We start from the raw sequence: 12,337 nt of genomic DNA on the forward strand, positions 1-12,337 counted from the left end.
TGTGTGTGTCTGTGTCTGTGTGTGTGTCTGTGTGTATGTCTGTGTGTGTGTCTGTATGTGTGTCTGTGTGTGTCTGTGTGTATGAGAGAAAGATTGAAGAAGGAGAGACTGACTGCACTTATTAAAATTAAGCTTTCAGGGTCTATGGATGTGGCACAGTAGATAAAGTTCTGTGATGGGAGCTTGAAGACCTGAGTTCAGATCCTAGCACCTACCAGTAAGAGGTGGGTATCACGCCTGTGCGTCAGTAATCCTGGCACTGGAGAAACAAAGGCAACTGGATCCTTGGGATCACGGGCAGCCTTCTAACCCAGTGCATGTGCTCTTGCTACAGTGAGAGACCCTGTCCCACAACTAAGACAGAAAGCAATAAAAGTCAACATGTGTCCTCCACACATACTCGCTCTCTCTCTCTTTCTCTCTCTCTCTTTCTCTCTCTCTCTCTCTCTCTCTCTCTCTCTCTCACACACACACACACACACACACACACACACACACACATTCCAAAAATAAAAGTTTTCAAGCCAAAATTATTGGACTGAGTAAAGCCATGAAGGACAGACCAAAATCACATGTTCACATTTTAGTTTAATGTCCAAGATAGGGGTGTTACATTATAGTGGCCTTAGATGTCAAAACACCTGTATGGAAACAAGCAGTCCCACTAAATAGAAAATAAACAATAAATAGTATTTTATATAAATTGTGAGAAGCAATATGATCCTTTGCTCTTAAGTTAGAAATGAGGGTGGATGTCAAATTGTTGTCAAAATGTCATTTTCTGAGGGTACCAAATAACCATGTGCTAAGAGGGGCAGGGGTGTGGGGCAGGGGCAGGACGCCTGTGCAGCACTCATGAACCCTGAGTTCCACCCCAACACAAATCTGAGCACAGAGATCCGTGCCTGTCATCGAAGCACAGGGAACTAGAGACAGGAGGGCAGATGGTCCCGGTGTCTCTGGCCGTGTAGTAGGTACAGACCGAGCTGGGCTACATGAGACTCTGTCTAAAATGGAGGGAGAGAGGGAGGGAAGGAGGGAGGGAGGGAGGGAGGGAGGGAGGGAGGGAGGGAGGGAGGGAGGGAGATTGATTGAATGCATCACAGAAAAAGTTCCAGGGCTCTGCAGCCCTGGCTTAGCTCCAGCCAGGACACCCTCCCCCGCCCCCGCACCTTCACAGGGCTGAATCCAGGTCTCATGGAAAAGCAAAACCCCATGCTTCTAACTAAGTCACCCATCTACTTTCCTCAAGCGTGAGGCAGGCACACTGAAAGTGACTTGTAACCAAGTAAAATGTGAACCCTCATTCATCCTGAGCATGACCAGCCACAGCACCTCAGAGCACACAGGTCACCCACTCACAGCCACGGAAAGTCCATTCCAGGCTTCTGTATACTTAACTTCCATCATTGTTACCTTGCAAAGCACAGCAAATCAATAACAGAATAGCTAAGTATCACAAAACCTGCATCGTGGTTTGGAAAGTACTGCTCAGGGCTAACAGTGGGTTCTGTTGATGGTTTTTATTTGCTGCTGAGCCATAAAATGATCTTAACTTTCAACCAGTCTGCTGATGCTGATGCTGATGCTGATGCTGATGCTGATGCAGGTGCTGATGCTGATGCTGATGCTGATGCTGATGCTGATGCTCCTCCTCTTCCTCCTCTTCTTTTGTGGACAGACTTTAGTGGGGAAGGGAGTTCAAGTATACAGTTTCGAATGGAAAATATATCTGATTATTTCTTTCTTTATGACAGAAAATTATTATGTAACCCTGTGTAGCCTGGAACGTAACCATGTAGACCAGGTTGGCCTCAAACTTATAGAGATCCAACTGTCTCTGCCTCCCCAATGCTGTGATTAAAGGCATACACCACCACACCCAGAAACTGATTGTTTTTAATCTTTTGTATCACATGTAAATTCTGATGGCTTGTGCCTTTCTTGTTCTTTTTTTAAAGGTTTAGCGTTGTTACTGTTAGTTATGTCCAGGGGTGGCATATACACCTGAGTGCAGGGCCCACAAGAGCCAAAGGAATTGGCTGTCCCTGAAGCCGGAGGTCCAGGAAGCTGTGAGCCGCCGGGGACCCCATGTCATGCCCTTAACCACTGAGCCACTGAGCTGACTCCACAGCCTCTGCCACTCCCGTTGTAATAGTCTAAAGGAGCACAAGCACACACACACACACACACACACACACACACAACCAGCCCAGTGCGAGGCCCCAAAAGCCCTGTGGGACCATAGTGACAGACAGTAAAAGGACAACCAAATGTTGCCTGCTTTTGTTTCAGTCTTGTGGGCTGTTTACAGTTTGCTGCTTCTGCTAAGAAACTAAAGCCTGTTAGCAAGGCAGAGTTAATTGGACACTTCTCGAAATAAGATAAGACCATGGCTTTGGAAAGTTCAGAGTGTGGTTCTAGGGCTGGGAACCCGCGTGACCAGCTCTGGGAAATGTGTTCAGCATTATTACATTCCAAATGGATGTAAGTAAGGCGTATAGAGGCCTTGCCCATCACCTCCATTCTCAGCTTACGCGCCCATCCTTGCCTCATGGTCATATGCATGGAATCTCTCTCTCTTTGTGTCTTTCACTCCCTCCCTCTCTCCCCCTTCATCTTTGCTTTCTCCCACTTTAATGCATGACAGTAGACAAAGGGGTGCTGAGACAGGGATCTGCTGTGTAGCCCAGCCTGGCGGCTCCCGCCTTCCCATCTCTGCCTCTCCGGTGCAGAGGTCAGCACGGTCCTTCGCCCCAGCGTACAGGTCGTTTGTACATGGTGTGCTGCTCCTGCTGCTGTGTGCTGGCTCTGCTTCTGCTTCCTTGTTCAGCCCTGACATTTGTGTCCCCATCCTTGCTAGTGTTGTGGAAGGCCAGTGTTTCTCACAGTGCCCATCTTTCTGTCTTCTCTCATTCCTTCACACTCTTGCTGCCATCACTGTTGAGTCTCCAACGATTTCCTGTTTAATCTTTTGTGATCTCTTGGGCACTTCAGTATTGTTTTAGCTGTATCACACAAACATGCCTGGAGTACTTTCACTGTCAGTAGCTGCTGGGGATGTCACAAAGACAGAGTTGTAACCCTGGACCTCAAACGCGCTGGGAGATGCCAGACCTCTGAGCTCCTCCAGCTGTTCATCTCTACCCGTGCTGGTGTGCACTGACCATCATGCGGTTGGGGTAGGCCGTCCTTGGTTTGGTTTGGTTTGGCTTGGCTTGGCTTAGTTTGGTTTGGTTTGGTGCTGGAGGACCTTGCACATCCTAGGCAAATGCTCTCTCACTGATCCTAGCTCACACTATTCAACTTTAGCCACATGTTCTGAAAATCAAAAATACCCCAAAGTTCAGAAGTTTTTGAGCCCTGGGTGTGATGCCAGGTGGGAAACGCTGCCTCTAGTCATGTGACAGGTCACATTTACAAAACATAGGCATGACTGCCATGCCTGCCTAGTGGATGTTCTGCCCATTGGTTTAGAAATTACATTCTAGCCAGGTGGCAGTAGGGGTGGGAAGTAGGTGGTTATGGGTGGGTACGGGTATGATGTTGCTTCTTTATTAAGACCTGTGTTTTCCAGACAAATACCCTACCACTGAGCTATACTCCAACCCTCTTTGTTTTCTTTCCTATTTTCATTTTGAGGCAGAACTTCACCAAGTTAACCAGACTGGCCATATACTCACTCTGTAACCCAGACAAGCATTGAACTTGTGATCCCCCTACCTCAGTCTCCCAAATAGCTGGGATTGTAAGCCTCTGCTTTTAGACCTGGCCCTGACATAGGCAGCTCACAGCCACCTGTAACTCCACCTCCACTGGGTGAGACGCCCTCTTCTGGCCTCCACAGTCACTGCACACATGATGTATACATACCCACACACAGACACACACATATGTACATAATTGAAATCAAATTAACTTTAAAATATTTAAAGGAATAGCAGAAAAGTTTTATTTCAAGACAAAGCCATGACAGTATGCACCAAGTATTTACATAAAGTGCTTGTGGTGATCATAGAGTACAGATGTGCTACACTGAGCTTTAGAGCCATGCTCTTAGACAGTCCCCACCCCCCTGCATCAGCTGGCAGGCCATGTGTCTAGGCTCATGGTGTGCTCCCAGGATCTTATACTCAGGTACAGTCAGCGTAGGACACCATAGCCCTGTGTGCTTTCAGATTGCCAATGTGCCCCACAACCACACATGTTAGAAGTCAGTAGCAGGTGCAACAGATTGAACAGATTCACTGGCTTTGCCCCTAAGACCTGCAAAAAACATCATAACACAAGGCATTCATTGTGGTCCTGTGCGTTGAACATAGCTGAGCACATGCTGTTTTTACTAGTGGTGTTTTTAAAATACAGACTAAAGTATCCCTTAACAGAACGGCAATGGAACGCCTCAGTCCCTGCGGCACCACAGGTCTGAGCTCATGTACATCCTAACAGCCCTGACTCAGACTGAGAGGGAGGTGGGCTCCTTCAGGAAGATGCCTATAACCCCCAGCAAATCTCACAGGCCCTCTGCAGGCACTCTGACCACCTTTGCAGGTGCCTGCCTGGGCATTCAGTGGCCCCATCCAGCAGGCTTCCAACGCTTGTTGAACTCAGCTAATTGGGGTTGAGTGTGAGGCCTAGGCCAGCCTTGCCTGTGCACACTGGAGCTTAGCTTCCTCTCCCGCCTAGCGTGGCTGATGAGAAAGGGGTGGGTGGCCTGGATGAGCCCGGGAGAGCCCGGGCTTCAGGGGATTGTAGCCAGCCAGGTTCATCGGGGCACTTTGTGACAAGGACGCCTATAGCAGAGTGTGCCACAGGAAGGGCAACAAGGAGGTATTCTGGAAAGTGTAGGACAGCCAAGCTCCTTTGGGAGAGGGTGGGGCTTTGCTGTCACTGCTAGCCAGCTTCTGATGGTTCTGTCCTGGCCTCCAGCTCTGGGCCCAGTCACTCAAAGACTGACCTCAGCAGGCAGATGCCATCTGTCCTCCATGCTCTGAGGCCAGCCTTTCCTGCACAGGTGCCATGCCCTCCACCACATCCCAGACCAAAGAGAAAGCTGTGTAAGCCTAGGGCTGGGCGCTGGGACAGTGGAAAGGAAGGTTCAGCTCTGTGCCTTACACGGCTGTGTCTTGTGTCATCCACTATAAGATGGGAATGACGTTCGTACACAGTGCCATTGATTGTCACTGCCTGGCACACAAGTCTCAGCGAGGAGGCTGCCAGTGGGCTCTTACACACACTAAGTCAGTGTGCATGTAAACACTCTTACACACACTAAGTCAGTGTGCATGTAAACACTCTGTAAACAAATAGGACAAAACTGGCTGTCCCCACCTCAGGGAGCAGCAGCAGACAGGCAGGCAGCATGGAGAAGAATGTCCTGCTCTTAAACCACCCTTCCCCCCACCCTCTCTCTCTCTTCTTGCCCTGGTCCAGAGTTTCCCAAGCCTCAGTATAGGCGAGTTCAAGCTAGCTGTGTACAGATGCAGAGCAGCCAGTGCCTGTAACACTTGGTGAGTGGGGACGGACATATAGGTTGTACACACACATCTCTCTCACCCATACTACAAGCACTGGGCGGAGTCCTGTCATGAATCAGAGATCATACCAGGCCTACAGCCTAGGCACAGGTTCAGTTCAAATGTGTGGTGTTCCTTAGCAAAGGTGAACATCCTAAATGGCAAGTTCTTATATGACGTGACACTCAGGGCCCAACTAACGGCAGCCAGGGAGGCTCCCACTGTGGGAGAGCAGCTGCTGGGTCTCAGGTGGACTTGCCCATCTTGGTAGGCAGGCTGGGAGGCTCAGCAGGCCCGCTGTCTCTCCTGCAGGACAGCAGCTTGCTGCAGTAGACTTGTGTAGACTTGTGCGTGGAAGCAGGGCCAGCAGCTGAAAGCGGGGACATCAGAGACCAGGGGCAGGCTGGGGCGGGGTGGGATGGGGATGGGATGCAGGGGATGACATAGCTCTTCCTCCTGACTGAGCAGTTGTCACCAATACCCTCCTCTCCTCCCCCTCCCCCCTTCTCACCTTCCTCTTTGGAGAGTGTCTGCAGCAGATGATGCTGGCTCTCTAGTTGTGGCCTCATCCTGCTCACCCACTGACCCACTTTTGGACACAGCCTGCGTCTCCTAGCCCCAGTCTTTTGCCTTCATTGCATCTTTATCCCCTGTGATGAGTATGTGTTGTGGAAGACTTAAACCCCTGCCAGTTCAGTTCTTGCGTTTGGCCCTGTGAGAGAACAGGAAATGAGCGTTCCCACTGCCTGGTGAGGAAGGCAGCAAGAAGCTGCATGGCTTCGGCCCGAGCTCTGCAGCAGGGCTGCCGGCACGCTCTGCGCATGTCTCCTGCAGTTACCCCCTTGTCTGCCTCAGATACCTGCCTGAAAGCAGGCAGCAGAGACTGGGGACAAAACCTCTTTTCAGTCTCTTTCTTGTATGGTGATCTAAGCTCCAAGCAGTGGCACACAAGAGATGGAGTCAGCCCCCAGGCAAGGGTCAGGAAAGGGAAGGTGACCCAGGAGGTCAACAACCTGGTGATCCCTCTCCTTCCCAGCTATCCCAGGCGCCAGGCACTGCTGCCCCTCAGCCGCCATCAGCCCTTCCTGGACTGAGGAGAGATGCCTCCACTCCCCTCCCCAGTTCCACTCTGCCTGTTCTCAGACAGATGATAACCGTGATGGAGCATACGGCCCCAAAGTCACCCAGCAGTCTGTGAAAGTGACACTGCGTTACTCTGGGCTTGGGGGAGGGGCCATCCTCCTGAGCACAGCTTATGTCTTTGTTCTTCAGAAGGGCACAAGGTCACCTCTCCCAAGTCCGGCAAAAACATGCACAGGAATTCATGAAGAGGATTTTCTATCTAGGCAGCCATGTGAAAGCAGGCAGAGGCTGGGCAGGTACAAGCAGGAAAACATATGGAAGCCAAAATGGAGTGCCTCTTGTCTCAGCTCCCACCCGGGTCTGTCCTCACACAGCCGCCCAGCAGCCTGGCTTCCATAGCCCTTTGTTGGGGTCCTGCACTCATGTCTGGAACCCCAACAGATTGCCATGAGGAACAATAGGTACCCAGCTGGCTTTAGGTGTAGCCCTGGGCCCTCAACTGAGCACAAGCTCCATAATCAGCCAGGCTGGAGAGCCTGGGTAGTGTTCCTCCCTTCCCACCCTCAAGCTCCATCTGCTAAGTGCTGGGGTCAGGAGGGTGGCTCCACATCCCTCTTAGCCATGGGCATGTGGTGAGGCTATTGCTGGGCACTGGGGTGTTTAGAACACATTCCCAGAGCCTGGCTCTACGGGGAAAGTAGCTCAAAGCCCTGTGATCCAGCAGGGACAGAGAGTCTGAGAGAGGCTCAGAAAAGCAGGAGTGGGGAACAGGAAAGAAGGCAGATGGACAGGAGGAGAAGCAGGAGCCTGGTTTTCATGGAGGCTACAGAGTTTCTGCTGAAAGTCTTTGGTGGAGGGTGCTGCCTGGTGAATGGTCTCGTTCCCTGCTGTGGCTCTCACAGCCCCGTGCTTGTCCTCCCCTGGAAGCCCCAGACACCCTGAGATTGGAAATGCTGATCTTGGTGCTTCAGAGCAGAGGGGAGGCTGCTGTGGCCTTACTAGGTTAGAGCTGGAGATGGATCGTGTGGAACAGAACTGGCCCCTCTGAAGTCCGGCCCTCTGCCCTGAACTGCCTCACCCCTCAGCCCTCCTCTTGACAGCTACCTCCTCCCTCCCGGAGTCCCTGTCAGGAGTGTCTGTCCTTCATTTGCAGACGGACTTACTTACAGGGGAGCAGGAGACAAAGGAGGAAGCTAACAGGGATTGACAAGGCCTCTGACAAGACGATCCTTTGCTCGCTGGGCAGCAACTGAGCCGGAACCTGGCCACCCAGGGGCCAGGCCTTGGCCTTGTAGCTATGGCTTGAAAGTGAGCAGAGAGCCTCAGCTACCTAGGCTGGAAAATGGAGCTGAGCCTGCCTTTCTTTTAGCACAAGTTTGTGTGTGGTGGTGGTATGGGGGGAGGGGTGGTATGTTATGTGTGGTGTGGTATATGTTTGTGTGCCAGTGCATGTGGGATGTGTGTGTAGATCAGAGGACAACTTTCCAGAGTCAGTTCTCTACTAATAGCACGGGTGTCCCAGAGATCAGATGCAGATCCTCCAGCCTGTCTTCAAGCACTGTTACCTGCTGAAGCATGGCAAAGACCTTTGCCTGCCTTCTTACCATGTAGGGCTACTAAAAAAAAGAAATCAGGTCCCGGCTAGAACACATATTAGAATACAAACATATTAGAGACAAAGGAGCTGCCTAGCTGTCGTTTTGTTTGTTTGTCTGTTGTTAGGTTTTTTTTATCGGTTTTGTTTTGTTGGGTTGGATTTTATTTGTTTGCTTGTTGGTTTAGTTTGGTTTGGTTTTTGTTTTTTTGAGACAGGTTTCTCTTGTGTGTATCCCTGGCTGCCCTGGCTGTCCTCGAACTCACAGAGATCTGCCTACCTCTGCCTCTCGGATTAAAGGCATTCTCTACCACCACCTGGCGTCTGTCTGTCCATGTCTGTCTCTCGCTTCATGACAAGATCTTAAGTCACTTAGGCTGGCTATGTGTGATCTCGAACTTCTGGTCCTGCGACCTCTGCCTCTTAGGCTCTGGGCTCACAGCCATGGCCAGCACACCTGGCTTAGCTGGCGCTGAGGAACAAGCCCAGGGCTCTGATAGGCTAGGCAAGCGCTCTGCCTGCTAAGCTCCACCCTCAGCCTGAGGACCATGTCATACTGACTGCTTCTCCCACAGGGTCACCCATTCATCGTGCAGTTCAATGACGGAAACGCCACTGTGGTGTCCATGTGGGTGTGCCGAGCTCTAGAGGAGAGGCGGAGCCAGCAGGGGCCCCCGTGACACCCCAGTAGAACACTGACCACCAAGGACCAGTTATCAGGACACAACAAGCCACGACCCCCGTCTGCTGTACTGGCCCAGCCTCTGCTCTCACCTCGTGCCCTATCTAGGGAGCCCTCAAGAGGGCCAGCCTCTGCTAAGTGGGGGAGGGGACACTGACTATGGCAGGTGGAGATGGTGCAGGGTGGGGGTGGTGAGGTTATAAAAATATGGAACCTCCCTGGCCCCAGCCCCTTATCTTTGCCTACTGTTCATTGTCAAGGGTCAGACCCTACCCACAGCACTGATGCAAATAAAAGTATTATTGCTTTGGATTGTGTCTGTTTCAACAAGGCTGTAGTGCACATCACATCCACTTAGCAGGGACACTGGCAAGATCCTGTCATTTCCTGTAGCTCAGTGCTAAGGCCCGCGCCACAGCTCAGGTGTCAAGAGAAACAGGGCTCAAGGAAGGTGCCCATACTTCCATGGCTAGGTGTACTGAGGCCAGGTCCAGACCTCCAAACGTCAGGTCATGGTATAGTTCTCTCCTGGTCTGGAGCTGGCTACATACAGGCCCAGCATCAAAACAGCACTAACCTTGGCTGTGGCCTTGGGGGGCTGAGGAGGAAGCTAACTACCGAGAGTAACAAGCAAGAATTCAGAGGCCGACAGACCCTTCCCTCCATCCAGGCTCCAGCTCCTCTGCCACAAGCTGCCTCTCACTGCCCGTGACCACTCCTCTCTTGACTTAGGCCATTCCTGGCCACCTGAGGTAATCCTGCAGCTCCCTGGAGGAAGTGTTCCCCTCCCTCTTTTGCTGAGGATGGAGGAGAGCACTGAAAGTCCACTTTCCACCTGGTGGAAGAGACACCTCAACCTGCCCACATGCCAGCCTCCGCCGCCAGGTGAACAGGCCCTGTCCACACCACCATTTCACTGGTAGTCCTTCCCAGTGCCGACAGACAGATGGGAGGCTGCTGAGGGACCTTAGCTCGCCTGTCCCCTCCGCCTCTCTCCTCCTTTCCTTTTCCTCTACTTTCGGTAGTACCAGGAATAGAAACCAGAATAAAAAAGAAAGGCAGGTTGTGACAGCCTGTATTCCCAGACCTCAGGAGACAGGGTCCCCTGAGAAAGCTGCCTAGCTAGACTTGCCTAATGGGTAGAGTCCAGGATCAAGAGATCCTGCCTTGGAAAATCAAGAGAAGTCCTATCAGAAAGGATACCTGACGTCAGCCTGACCTCCAACTGCATGTGCACACGCATGCAGGTACCCCCACATGCGTGCAAACAAGCATACATATGTGCACACCACAGGTAATGCACAAGAATAAGGGAACATGGGAGGAAGACAAGCCATAGACCCACCAAGGCCTGTGTAACCGTGTGAGATTACCATGACTCCAATTCTGTTGCCTCCAGTTGTTTCTCCTGCAGCCACTCAGGGCCAAAGCAAGGAGCCACCAAGTGTTCACACCCCCCTCCCCCATTATATGGAGCTGGAGCTGGGAGGGTGCTACTTGTCCAGAGACTACATTTCCCAGAAGCCCCCAGTTGAATGGGGGCCATGGGATTAGGTCTCCTCATCAAAGTAAAGATGGCCAGGAAACTTCAGATCAAGATCCTACCCATCTCTATCCTCCTGATACCTCAGATTCTCCGTATGGGGGTACGCCTGCACTGAGTCGTTAAATGAGCTGGGACTAGAGATCTGTTTGGGCTTTCATGTTACTAGCAGTGTGGCGCCAGTTCCTGTCGACCTCTCCCCATTGTCTACATGACCCATTGCTCCTCACAGAGCTTCAGTCACATGGCTTCTCAGAAGACCCTACCGCCCACACCACAGACACATGCAGCCTCTCATTCCTGCTCCCAGGATGATGCAGGAAGAGATCCTGCCTTGGTAATAAAGTGGAGAGGGATCAAAGGATGGCACCCGCTGTCAACCTCTGTCCTCCATGTGCACATGTACGTGCTCCCAGGACCAAGGTTCCCCTAGCCTGTTCCAGTTCCCGCCATCTCATTTGTGACTGTGACAAACCCATTATTTATACCTTTCCCATCTTCCATCAGAAGGGAAGCATCACCACTACCACCACCACCCCCTGCTTTTCACAGACCAAGAAAAAAACCTTGGCTGAGGAGGCTCGTGATAAACATCCGTTAGCCAAAAGGCCACCATGGTGAAACCATCACTCACAACCGGTGCTCTGTCCAGTGCCTCATGGAAGGGACCTCTGTGAGACTGCATTGTCCCTCAGGGAGAAGCTGTATGGTTTAGTGACAGTGCCGGCCTGCAGCTGGCCCAGGCCTCAGCAGCATTTATCTCCTTGAGATGCCCTATTGCCTAGGGTCTGATACAGCCACGGAATTTTTGAGACCCAAGTCTTACGGACCATACACCCTAGACCAGTGCTCAGAGCAAGACCTGTGAGCAGGGCATGAGGCAGGCCTCCCTGACAAAGGGAACTTTTAACAAGGGCACCCTGACCCCAAAACCAGAGTTAGATACCAACCACCAACCGGAATAAAGCTCATCCTCGTTCTTTGAAGATGCATCAGCAACCATTTGACCCCCCAATCCCAGTTCAGCAGAGGTGTGGGGGAGGGGTGCCATCGATAACTAAAGATGACTTTGAACTTCTGGCACACCCACCTCCACACTGGGAATCCATCCAGAAGGTTGAGGATTATAAGGATGGACTGCCACACCCATTTTTCTATCGTGCTGGGAATCAAACCCAGGGCCCCAGGCATACCAGGCATGCAAACACTCTTGCAAAATGAACAGTCTTCCAACTCAGAAGGAGGGGAAAGGGTTGTCTACTAAGCCAGGTTGTTTTTTGTTTTTTTTTTTTTTTTAACTTACTATCAATTTGCTTAATTGCCTCCACAACTCCTAAGATAGATGCTGTTCTTCTGCCCATCTCACAGATGGAGAAGCAGAATCATGGAGGCAGAAAGACTTGCCCAAGGTCACCCAATAAGTAAGTAGAAAATTACTGTTTGGAACTGAGAGCCCCACTCTTAGCCCAAGTTCAAACCAAACTGCAGCACATGCACTCTGTACTCCAGCATAAAGCCCCCCGAACTCATGCAAAGACAGTGTACTCTTGGGGGTGGAGCCTCAGATCTACTCTTTGGCCACCTCACTAAGAACACTGTAGAGAGCCTTCCATTGCTTTGGGTAGAGCCCCTCCCCAGACCTGGAGACTAGCTGGAGACAGCTGGCTGTCCTGGGCCTCAGTTTCCTCCTGCTGTGAAGTGACTGGGCTTTTGAGTCTTGGCAGTCCTCTCAGGCCTCCTGAACAGCTTCTTGTGGCCTGAACCCTGGTCCCCTGTGAGCATTCCCAGCCATAGCAAGCACCTACCTACACCCACCAAGCCACAGGTACACATACCTGCACGCACCACACACACATATACACACACCTGCACATCCAAACATATGTACACATACCTTCATGCACCCCATACACACATAC

At 51.5% G+C, this 12,337-nt stretch overlaps 1 protein-coding gene across 9 annotated transcripts in view; it reads left to right on the forward strand.

Moving 5' to 3' along the window:
* Map2k5 (mitogen-activated protein kinase kinase 5) overlaps positions 1-9,185 on the forward strand; it is a 221,215-nt gene extending 212,030 nt beyond the window's left edge. For 8 of the 9 annotated variants that reach the window (XM_052188077.1, XM_052188076.1, XM_052188080.1 and 5 more), the window contains one exon: positions 8,769-9,185. In XM_052188077.1, coding sequence (XP_052044037.1) covers positions 8,769-8,873 — 105 coding nt within the window. In that variant the 3' untranslated portion in view covers positions 8,874-9,185. Of the gene's footprint in view, positions 1-132; positions 225-8,768 lie in introns of all 9 variants that reach the window. The other variant, XR_007978789.1, reaches the window with a different exon arrangement.
* Positions 9,186-12,337: the final 3,152 nt, after the last annotated feature.

The sequence above is a fragment of the Apodemus sylvaticus genome, chromosome 7 (assembly GCF_947179515.1).
Source record: "Apodemus sylvaticus chromosome 7, mApoSyl1.1, whole genome shotgun sequence".
Lineage (NCBI taxonomy): Eukaryota > Metazoa > Chordata > Mammalia > Rodentia > Muridae > Apodemus > Apodemus sylvaticus.